At 37.8% G+C, this 12,459-nt stretch overlaps 1 protein-coding gene across 1 annotated transcript in view; it reads right to left on the reverse strand.

The window, feature by feature from the left end:
• BRDT (bromodomain testis associated) overlaps positions 1-12,016 on the reverse strand; it is a 37,123-nt gene extending 25,107 nt beyond the window's left edge. The window contains 4 exon segments of the mRNA XM_060771586.2: positions 2,826-2,963; positions 7,265-7,511; positions 11,938-11,972; positions 11,975-12,016. Of these exon segments, the coding sequence (XP_060627569.2) occupies positions 2,826-2,963; positions 7,265-7,511; positions 11,938-11,972; positions 11,975-12,016 (462 nt within the window).
• Positions 12,017-12,459: the final 443 nt, after the last annotated feature.

Below are 12,459 nucleotides of genomic sequence, written 5' to 3' on the forward strand. Positions count from 1 at the left end.
TTCCCACTTCGGACCTTTTCACATGAGCCCAAATTCGATTATGGGTTTTTGACAGTTTCACCATGGAGCCCGATGGCTCCCATCACACTCCAGAAAAGCATTTCCATGGTGGCTCCGTGGTGAAACTGGGGGGAAAAAACTACCGAAAAATAGCTGACAGCAAAGGACGGAAAACACCCCATTTTTCAATACAAATTAATGGTGACAGCTGACAGCTGTGTAACTACAGTTTTGTGTAACTATGATGTTATTGTTTATTGTTCGTGTTTTTGGTTTGTGTTTTTGGTTTTCTTTATTGTAATTGTTATTTGGGTTTGGCCTCATGTAAGCTGCTCCGAGTCTCCATTGGGGAGATGGTGGCGGGGTAATAAATAAAGTTTATTACTATTTATTCTTCATGTTTCCTTCCATGTTATGAGGTAGGTGGGAAACTTCGATGGTGCAGGGAGCAGGGCAACAGGTTCCTACGTCCCCTGAGCAGGCTGGGATCACTAGGATCCACGACAGTTCCAACAGTGCACGTGAGGTGGTCCTATGACACAGTAGCTTGTTGATGTCTCATTCTACATCCTTGTAAGAACAATCTATTTGTGTGGCTGATTTAGTTGTCTCTCTTTTGTGGACTCCCAAGGTAATCTTCAGCAGCAAAACCCCAGACTACTTCCAACATTTAGACACGGAGAACAAAATGTCTATAGAAAAAAACTTTGCATGGTCTACACTCATGAAACCCTTTCAGATTTTTCTTTTAAAAAGGTAAATGGTTACCACTATAATGCAATAATGATGCTATCCTGACCAATAAACCATTTAAAGTCGCTATTTAGACAGCTTTACTGCATAGAGATGTTTTCTAAAGATTTCTCATTGCTTTCTTGCTGCACAGTGTTACTTTTTAATGTTTTTAAGCTAATTGTGTAATAATGCTATGATGTTATGCCATAATAGTGCTGTTATATCTTAATGAGTATAAATGATGCTTTTTGGAACAGCACAACTTGAAACTATTATGGCATAACATCATACCATAACAAACACATTTTTTCCTACAGGAGAAAGGCATCAAAATGTCAGAGGATGGCATGTCCTATTTTTGTTCCTGTTTCCCATCTCTCACAAGGTCAGATCTTGACAGTGATCGATATACAACAATGATGTCATGCTGTAATAATGTTATCATAGTTTAAAGAGTATGAGTGAGCGGTTTTTAACAAGATGTCCTGAAATCACTGTGTGGGATGAGCATTTTAATTTTTCACATGAGAAAGTCATAAAAATGGAGGGGGAAGTCTGTTTCTATTCCTGTGCTACCTGTCACAATGAGAAATTTGGCCAGCAATAGGCTGGCCATAATGCCGCTGTTCCATAATAATGTTATTACAACTACATTTAAAAAATACTGAAGCAAATCAATCATGAAGCTGAAGGCAGGGCAAATGGAGTGGTGATAACAGCATTAGTGCAGATGTAAATTGGCAGATAATGCAATTGCAGTACAAATGTGGCAAGGATGTGATACACTACGTCAACAGCAGCTGTCATTACAAGTACAAGGGAATTGGTTTTCAAATAGTATAACCCTGCACAACAACATGGTGTGATAGGAACTGTAGGTACCTCTCTATTGCTCAGTACAAGCGGGGTAAAATGTGGCTTGCAGGTCATGTGTGGTCTGAAGCTCCCTTGACCCAGAAATTCCTCGCCAATATTTTAATAATAAAATAATGCTTTTCTTTCCTGAAAAAGTTCAGCCATTTTTGTACTGAGGCAGTTGCACAGTCTATAAGCCATCCCCAAGTTACAAATATCAGTATTTGTTTTGAGTTTTTTAAATGTTGGACTTGTTTGCTTGTTTTATGCATTCACAGATCTATTTACAAGCAGAGGCTCTGAACTGTAAAGAATTCCTAAATGATCATTCTGACTACTCGAAAATCTATGACAGCACGAATATGCTGATAGCTATACAAGTAGTTCAAAGCAGACTGCTGGCATGGTAGATGTATCTATTATAGATTTGGGGTACATGGATCCAAAAACAGAAACGTGTTACAACTGAAATACCACAGAGACAGGAAATGTCACACAGAACAATAGCCAGGCAATGAAGTCAGGCATAGGCTAGGTTAGCAAACCTCTGACAAAGTCATTTTATGCACACCAAGCATTGTCTAACTGATTTTTAAAATATAGCAGCAATGGCAAGGTTACCAACTTCATGTGTTGGTTTGCAACAGTGTGTTTGCAGTAAACTGTGCAATAAAAGTTTGATCTAGTACTTATACTTCTGTGTGTGCCCACTTACAACAGGCAAAGTAAACAGCAGCTTCTACCATAATGCATTCTATATCATGCACAAGTAGCAAAACAGAGGGAAAGGGAGAAAGGAGATATGCCTGTCACACCAACAGCACCTACCATCTAATGAAACATAAATATATATGTTTGGACACCAAAATGGAAATCTCTATATACATTTTGGGAAAAGCTTTCAACTGGTGTCTATACAATCAAAATATTTTGTTTACTTATCCAAGACTTTGTTGCTACATTTCACATGGGAAAGAAACATGTTGAACTGCTCCATTTTTCCCCATATTATTTTTGCCTTGGGTATCAAATTTTCTTTTAAAGAAGTAACACTCAGAAACACACCTAATGTGTAACAGAGGCATCAATGCATTAGAAGACATGCTCTTACCTTTTTTTAATGATGTTTCTCCATCCTATTGTGCCTACAGATATCCTGCTAGCGTCAGAGAACAAATAGCACAACCAGATCACGAAATGAATCCAAATTATGTGGATTTTAATATTCTACATACCTTATTGTACAAATAGCAGTTTGCAAACATTGTCTTAAAGTTTTCAATACATTCCGCTGCACATGTGTAATAGTTATGCTCCAGGCGTTTCTGAATAGTGGTCAAGTCCATTGGGTTTTTAATAATATTATAATAATCCTGTTTTTAAAAACAGAAAACAGGGAGGGGGAGAGACAACCATCAGACTACTCTGTATTTAAAGGGCACATTTGCTGGCCTAGGATACTAACAAGGTATTTCTTTTATTTGTATATATATACTAAAAGAGGTCCTGCCATTAATTAAACCATAAATAATAATAATAATAATAATAATAATAATAATAATAATAATGGAAAAACTGACACGATATGAGGATTTAAAGATCGAACTGCAAAGACTCTGGCACAAGACAGTAAAGGTGGTCCCAGTGGTGATTGGCACACTGGTTGCAGTGCCTAAAGACCTTGGCCTGCATTTAAACACAATCGGCGCTGACAAAATTACCATCTGCCAGCTACAGAAGGCCACCTTACTGGGATCTGCACGCATCATTCGCCGATACATCACACAGTCCTAGACATTTAGGAAGTGTCTGACGTGTGATCCAATACAACAGCCAGCAGAGTGATCTTGTTTGCTGTGGACTCATCTTGTTGTGTTTCTAATAATAATAATAATAATAATAATAATAATAGATTATGGTAGTACCGACGTCTTTTCCATTTATAGTGGCAGATGTGTGCCACCATGTGGAGATGGTGAAGTGCAAGATACAATGCAGAGAAGAATAGTTTGTCCAATATCTAGCAAGTTCATATCTAAAGAGATAGAGGAATCAAGGAACCTCCTGATTTGCACACTTCTCCATCACACTAAAAAGCTTTCAAGAAGATTTGCACATCTCTCTTCTTCAAAAGAAATGCCGAATTCAGTAATATAATACTAAACCATGGGTTATTGCAACCAGAATTTATCAGGCCTCAGCTGGGCTTGTACACTCCTTTCCTCCCTTCACCAGCATCTAGAAGAAAAAGCTTGAATGTCTCAGATTTCAATGAACTGCAATTTAATATTGAATCCAACCCTATGCTGTGCTTATTTTTCAAATTATGGCTTGCTGAAAGAAGCCAGATCTGTGCTGTGTTTCAAATTATTCCCATAATTAACCATTGGGTTCAATAATCATGACAAGCTATAGTTAATCTAAAATAGAAGCAAAAGATTCCAGGCTCTTACTCACAGCTGAGCTGGAAGGAGGAGGAAAGGGTACATGAGCTCTGGCACTGTATAAAGCATGGTTCCTATCAAAACCCATGATGGTTTATTATGGCATCTTAACCCAAACAAAGAGTGTTTTTCACATTTTATTAAGAGGTTATGTGGAGTTGGTGCTTCTTACACTACAGCGATGGATAGTTCTTCCACGTCATGCTTTGTAATGTGTTAATAGCAAAGGAAATACAAAAGCACTGTAGCTTTGCTTCAGTGCCCTAAAAGATAGCCTTTGGAGATGTTACAGAGAATTCTGAATTCAAAAAAATACTTCCAAATATGAGAAATCAATCAGCCTCCAACTCTTAGCATCCTGCAGAATGGAGAAAAGAAGCCCTTGGGAAAAAAGTTTCTAAAGTGATGCCCCCCCCCCCCCCCAAAGTACAGCGATATGAACAGGGATTTATTACCTTGTGTATTTACATAAAAGCTCTGTTGAATCACTATGACGAACAGCATTACTTCATTTAAGATAACCCTTGTTAATGCATATTCATCAAGAAACCATAACGAAAGTAGGTGTGTATTCTCCTTTATTATGAAAACCTTTTACCCATATATCTGTCCTTTCCTAATTCGTTTATACTAGGCCGGAAGCAAAAGAATGCATGGTCAGTTCTTTCAAGCTCATACATTTTTGTGCTTTTCCTAATTGCTTTGACAGATGGAGGAAACCACTTCTGTGCTTTTCCCCCCAAATGGGAAGCCTATGGATCATCCAGTCTAACCCTCTTTTATTTATTTATTTATTAAAAATAAATAATTTAATTTTAATTTTAATTTTAATTTTAATTTTAATTTTAATTTTAATTTTAATTTTAATTTTAATTTTAATTTTAATTTTAATTTTAATTTTATTATTTACATTTCTTTTATCACAAAGCAATATAAAATCACAGTGCTATCAGAGATTATTACTGTGGTACCCTAATTAATGCATGTTTCAGTGTGTTTTTCCCTTACAAGTAAATGTTTAGCTGGGCTGTTAGTTCAGAATGTGATTTGAGGATACAAAGGTACAGGGAAGGGGAACTAGGCTTTGTCCTCATGAAGGCACGCTCGCACCAAAGAGTTCTCACTACTTTGCCTGCATCTATCTATCTATCTATCTATCTATCTATCTATCCATCTATCCACATAATAAAAGTGAAAATATGTATGTGTGTATGAGGCAGGGGTGTCCACTTACAGACAAGCTCCCACTCCCACAAGCAGCTATAACGTCCACCACTCAGGAGACACCAATGGCCCTCCCTCCAATGATGTTGCAGGTTATAGCGAGCACCATGAACATGTACAAGGGCCCTGCCAATGTCCTCCACAAACACCATACTGCCCACCACCAAGTGAATGTGTTCATTTGGAGACAATTTCCTCCTAGATTTTATATTTTTCTTCCACCATAGACATCTCAGTGTTTCTGACTCTCTCCATTGGTATGGAATTTGCATTACCTCATCTGGTAACTGAACATACGGGAGACGTTTGAGGGGACTGACTCATCATGATGAAAGTTGTAGTTCACCCTGCACAGACAAGGAACCTGGACCATATGTAGCACAGAGAACTCCCATGAGCAATAAAAAATACAAGAGAGGCTTGGGGGCCAGTTGACCTTGATGTATTGTAGTTGTAGGTACTGGGATGTAAAGTTCACCTGCAATCAAAGAGCACTCTGGACCCCAACAGCAATGGACTTGGAACTAACTCGGCACACAGATCCCCCATAACCAACAAAAACTTTGGAGGTGATTTAGGGGATATATAGGACTTGTAGTTCATCTACATCCAGAGAGCACTGTTTGCATTGGCCAAGTTTGAATTTTCTAATGGGAGTATTCATAAAAAAGATTTACTTTTTAAAAATAATGCTACAAATTACCAAACTGATATTACATAACATCCAAAAACAAACAATGCAATTTCCAAATAACCCAGGCATCACTGGGTATCCAAGCTAGTATATAATAGAAAGGAATGTTCTCGGAGATACTTTTCAACTCTCAAAAACTGAATGCCATATTGATGTCATATTTATGCTTTCAACACTGACACTAACTGATTCCACATTTCATTTTTTGCTCCCTCCACCTTCCTCCTGTTTACACTCCAAAGCTGGTCATCTTTGGCATGTCAAAAGTTGGCGGTACAGTGTTCGTACATGTGGATGAAATATAATTTAATGTCTGACTCAGAAATCTGAACAGGCAGAACTGGCCCAAGGGTAGCTCCCATTTTAAAAAGTACATTGAGTGAGTGACCTCTAATATTAACCTCAAGTGACAGTTTCTCTTGAAATCCAACACCAGAAATGCAAGGTGACAGTCACTTTGAAAGCACTTTTGGACAAACTGACCATGTGAGTTTGTCACGAAAAACAGAAACATGTCTGAGGGGTTTAGCCTTCACTGAAAAGATCAAAGGCCTAGAATGATTTTTAGCAAAAAAAAAGGTTCACAGACTAAATATATATATATATATTGAAGTTTAGCTAAAAAGATATAGGAGAAAAGGGCTGGAATACCGATAAATACCAATATCAATTATGACTTGATAGCAATCTTTCAGTACACTGATAAATTAATATAATTAATAAAAAAGGGGCCGGTTTTTATTTGGTGGGGCAAATAGCAAATTGGTATAACTTTTTTTTCTGTTTTCTTTTCCGTTGTTTTAGTCCTGGCGATTTTTCATAATAGAAAACAGTAAAGCAATACAGGAGATAAAAACAACAATTGTTACTTTTTCCTTAATCAGTTTTGCATTACCTTATACTTCCCACAGTCTCACAATACACTTTTTAAAGGAGTGTGTGTTTTGGGCATGTACAAACTATTTAAATTTGAATAGCTCATTGAGTCTCAACCAATTTGTCATAGTTTGTGGCAGCCACAAAAATGACATTTCTGGAGTATAACAACTACATTCAAAGTAAACACCACACAATAAACAGGAATAACACTTTCAAAATTTGTTACATAGTGTAACTGTTAACACTTTTGTATGCAAATGATACTGTCCTGTTGTCTATCGAGAGTGGAACTAGCAAGAGAGTTAAAGTAAATCTCTTTATAATGCAGCTGGGGAATTTGCATAAAGATCAATCACACCTTGAAATACACATTTTTATTTTTGTTAAACTATTATCCAAAACGTATGTATAAGGACGCCAAGTAGGTTCTTACCGGAAGTTTCAAACCTGCAGCATCTACAGGTTGATGAAATGGCCAGGAAAAGCTATGCCTCCACATGGCTTTCATGACCACCTTCTGCAGATATTGAAGTTGATTTGTTAAACGGCCAGTTCCTTGGGCATTGATATATTTTGGTGGTGGAGGATTGACTATTGTCAGATGAGGTTGAGTTGGGGTGGTCATTTTTATTCCTAGTGCATTTATCTTGATTTGTCGGTCAGTGTCTTCAGCAGAAGATCTGTAAAGAAAAAAGGTTTCAGAGAAGATCTGTTGATTGGTTTTTGCCCCATACAAACTATGATATTTTACAGTTGGGGTAGAAAGTGGAACAGTTATTTGTGACTAAACATTTATTTTTTAAAAAACAAGCTATCAAGAACAGCAATTTTTCTCAACTACATTAGGGGAGGGGAATCTCTTCCTACCTTTCTGCAACAAGCAATATCCACTGAAGAGCATCCATATTACATATTCATTGCAAGCACAAACACATGCTTTGAGTGATAGTATTGGATAACAACCCATTATGCAAGATATTACAAAATATTCAAGGATATCAGCATGAATTTAGAGGGGACATTGTTTTAAAAAGGGAATTTTCGGAGATGTCCCCAATGCCCATATGTCATGATTTACTGCCATACTGCCAAAACCGGCTAGCTGGTGGCTAGTTAGAACCCCAAGTTTTCCAGTCATTCTGAAGTCATGTTTGCAACAGACTAACAGATAAGATACAGTCATGGTCAGAGAACAATGGACTTTGGGAACCAATGAAAATGTATATTCCATTTACTACCAAAGTGATAAAAGCTCTGCAGCCCCATTGGGGGTGGCGACAGACCTTTTGATTGCATTTCTGTAAGTTTGTTTGACATTATTGCTATGGCTGTGCAATAGATAGTTTTTTTTGCTATTTAACAGATTCAACTTTTGTGGTGTCCTTCCTTGCCCTCCCTATTGAAAAGTGTTTTGGGAAATATTTTGGTTTCTTTCCCCTACAAATTGACTACAACAGAAACTATGCAGAATTTCACTGATGGGAAAGGAACATATTTACTTATTTTTTTAAACTTCATTTCTGTCCCGCCTTTCTCCCCATAGGAACTCAAGATGGCTAACAATATAATGATATAGCCCATTTTTTAAAAAAAGATGAATACATAAATTAAACAATTAAATATTTGTGTCATGGATACAATAGTTAAAATACAATTAAAATTACATTTAAAAGCAAACCTCCCTTTCATATCCCACCCACAACCTCCCCAGCAGCCTGCCTTTCATCATCCCCCAAATGCCTGATGGCAGAGATATGTATCACCTGCCGCCAAAAAGTATGCAGGGATGGGGCCATCCTGGTCTCTCTTGGGAGGGAGTTCCAAGGTCTGGGAGCAGCCACTAAAAAGACCCAATTGCTTGTTCCCACCAAACGCAGTTGACCAGCTGGTGGGACAGAGAAGGCCCTCCCCAGATGATTGTAGAATTCTAAAAGGCTTTCATATATAGTCCTTCAAATATTCTGGACCCAATGTTTTCCCCATGTGCATAACCTAAATATATATTTTAAAAGCGTCATATTCAGGGCTATTTTAAAAAGGGTGCGATACCAGCAATTTGTACACATACCCTTAGTCATTCATATTTCTCTCTATTCTTCTAGATTTCTTAACAGTCTTCCCAACTGTCATAGAACCTTTCAGGCTGGCTTATGAAATCTAGTCAAGAGCTCTATAAATGCACTTTTCCCAGAAGTATCCCATGTCAGATTCATCATGTCATTAGCTATACAATATGTATTGTGTCTTGGGCTTCCTTTTAAAAAGCCCAATGGTAGGTGTGTCCTGATGATTTTCAAAAACGACCTCCTCTAACTAAAGCAGCAGACCTTAAGGACCTTATCCCATTAAGTGAGGGATTCACCACACATCATGGCAAATCTGTGTGGTCCTGGAAGGGAATGTAGAGAACCCATCATCCCATGCCCCAAATCACCTGAAGTATAGTGTTAAATGTAGGCATTGGGGGTAGCTGTCTAGGAGAATAATTAATTGGTGCACACACTGGCATTATGGAGGGATATACCTCTCAGATAAATGTTATAGTTATTAGCTAAAGCAGTGTTTCTCAAACTCTGTTCGGCCAGGTGTTTTGGACTTCAGCTCCCAGAAATCCCAGCCAGGCTAGGGATCTGTTAGGAATTGTGGGAGCTGAAGTCCAAAACACCTGGAGGAGTAGTGTTTGAGAAGCACTGAGCTAAAGGATCTGAAAGAGAACAAATGGAGTCTTTAGGCTTTCTTCCAATGCATTTGGCTAAGCTCTTGAGTGAACAGATTTCAGCAACACTAGGTAGGGTTGCCAAGCAAAATAAGCAAGACCTCTTGTTCCTTTAAAAGATGTGCAGAAGAGGAAATTTCAGCAGATGTTGCAGTTTCAACTCTAGCAAGCAGTGATTATGGCATAAACAGATGGAAAAGAAGAGGAGATGGGCTTAATTCTGAAAAGAATTCCAGGGGTATGCATAGTTTCTTATGACCATGTCACTACAATTGTCACATATATACATTCTTATAGCTCCTTTGCCATCTTGCTGCTGGGTAACTATTAGTTATATCATATGGTAAAATAGGTAATAAGGGTTAGTATCCTCCTACATTGAGAATTGCAGAGTTATTTCTTTTCAGACCATTTCATAGGCCTGTGGGAGTTTGGAGTGACTGAAAAATTATGTATTTATTAGCCTATCATATACAGCTTGGGTATCATATACAGCTTGGGTATCATCAGCTGAGCTGCTGAACTTGCTAACTGAAAGGTCGCAGGTTCGAATCCGAGGAGAGAGTTAGCACCTGCTGTTAGATCCAGCTTCTGCCAACCTAGCAGTTCGAAAACATGCAAATGTAAGTAGATCAACAGGTACCGCTCCAGCGGGACGGTAACAGCGCTCTATGTAGTCATGTCAGCCACATGACCTTGGAGGTGTCTACGGACAACACCGGCTCTTCGGCTTGGAAATGGAGATGAGCACCAACCCCTAGAGTCAGACACGACTAGACAATGTCAGGAGAAAACCTTTGACTGTATCTTAGAGTATTTTCATATACAAAATGAGGTATGTTGCAGATGGGATCCAAATCTAAACATAGAATTCAGTTGTCTTTCATATAATACACATAGCCTGAAGAAAATGTAATGCACAACATTTCTAATAATTTTGTTCCTGAAATGATGTCTATGTGCATCAAATCATCAGAAAGCAATGGCATCACTATCTCAGCTATCCATGTGGAGTATTTTAGATTTTGAAATTTTGTATAAGGGATGGTCATTGCTCAACTAAATAATGCCTAGCTTAATTATACCAACAACACCTAAGGTTCAGATATTGCTAAGGATAAGCATGAAGAATGAAAATGTGCCTCCATCTAGAGATACATGTTGGACATAGACCAGAGAACTAAAAAGGATATTTAAAGCTTATGTCTAGTCTTTGGTAAAGTGGTTCTTGTCTATTGTCTTGAGAATATAGGCTTCTGTTTTGAGAAATCAAAATGCAAAGAAGCTTCCATCTCACATTTTCTTGCTCTAGTGTAGCTTCAACACTTAATAAAACTGAGGTTTTGTTAACTAGTTAACACCATTCATTGGTCAATTGAATATAAAGTCTGCCTTCCCTGATCTATTGGCTCAGGTACAGCAAAGAAACAAAGTAGTACGAGGGGGAAAAACATACTTGTATTTAAGTGAGGATTAAGATGTTATCGAAAACCTAACAGGATTTAATTCAAAGCAATTATTAAGGTACTGAAACACTAGGAAAAAATATAGGTTAAACGTGGTCACTGTATTAAAAAGTCACAATAGACGTATACAATGCAGTACAGTATGTGAAGATGCAAACTGATGCCTGTGCAATGCATCATTTGTTTAGGAGGAAACCATATTTGCTACATCAAGTTCTTCATAAGTATTCAAAATGATTGCTTACGCTCATCTAAGAACATCCTGTTCTAAATATTTGTCTCAAAATTAGATAAATCACGTTGAGTCAGCTCAACAACTATGAGATTTTCTTGGCTGCAAAGGTACTACTTCCCCTTAGGATTTTTTCCCCCAGTCCTAACTTTCAGGCTTGTTTGGCTCTTTGTTAGAGCATCTAAAGAAGCTAAAGGACACCAGTCTACCAATTTTCAAAAACAGGGGTTATGGTGGGAATTGGGGTAATAAATTTGCACAAACCCTAAGGTGTTGTGCTTTGACATTAATAATAATACCATCTATCTCATCTATATCAAGTGACCACAGGGCTACTATCATCTTTCTAAATGGACAAAACACGACTGATCTTTTCATACTGTAGATACTTGTAATGATTGCAGACAACAACAGTTAAGGCTTTAAAAATCCCCCTTTCTGGTTCACTAAAAAGGTCACCAAAACCCCAAAAGTTTTCTATTAAGGCAGCCTCTGTTACTCATAAGTGTAAGAGAAAGTTTGCACTGCTACAAGTTCATAGTAAGGCTAATCTTCTGGCTTAATAGTTAAAATAGTTTTTTCCACATTGGATGTTCACCTTTTAGTACCAGCCAACTTTACTGCCTTTACAAAGAGGAATAGTTGAAGACTCTTATCACAATAATTATATTATTCTTGTCACAGTATTTTACCTGTTAAAGAGTGGATATACAAATTCTGGGAGCAAAACAGGTCAGAACTTTCACATCTGCTTTTGTGGGTTTTAATCATGTCAGCATGTTGTCACAATGGCAACACTTGCATACTTCACAAGTATTTCTACCTGATTCCTTCCATGTTGGCCTGTAAAAGTAGCATCACAAAACCACTCACAAAATAATAGACAAATTACTTGTACTTCAATTTTACAATCAAGCAACAAGGGAAGCCAATTAGGCAGACAATAGAATATTTTTAGGCACAAAGATACTGTAGATGCAGACTGCAGCCAGGAAATCAGAAGACGTTTACTACTTGGGAGGAGAGCAATGACCACTTTCAATAAAATAGTGAAGAGTACAGACATCACACTGGCAATGAAGCAATGGTATTCCCTTTAGTAAGCTATGGATATGAGAGCTGAACCATAAGGAAGGCTGAGTGAAGGAAGATAGACCTTTTTGAACTGTGATGTTGGAGGAAAATCCCAAGAGTGCCTTGGACCGCAAGAAGAT

This window comes from Anolis sagrei, chromosome 4 (assembly GCF_037176765.1).
Source record: "Anolis sagrei isolate rAnoSag1 chromosome 4, rAnoSag1.mat, whole genome shotgun sequence".
NCBI classification, from domain to species: Eukaryota; Metazoa; Chordata; class Lepidosauria; order Squamata; family Dactyloidae; genus Anolis; species Anolis sagrei.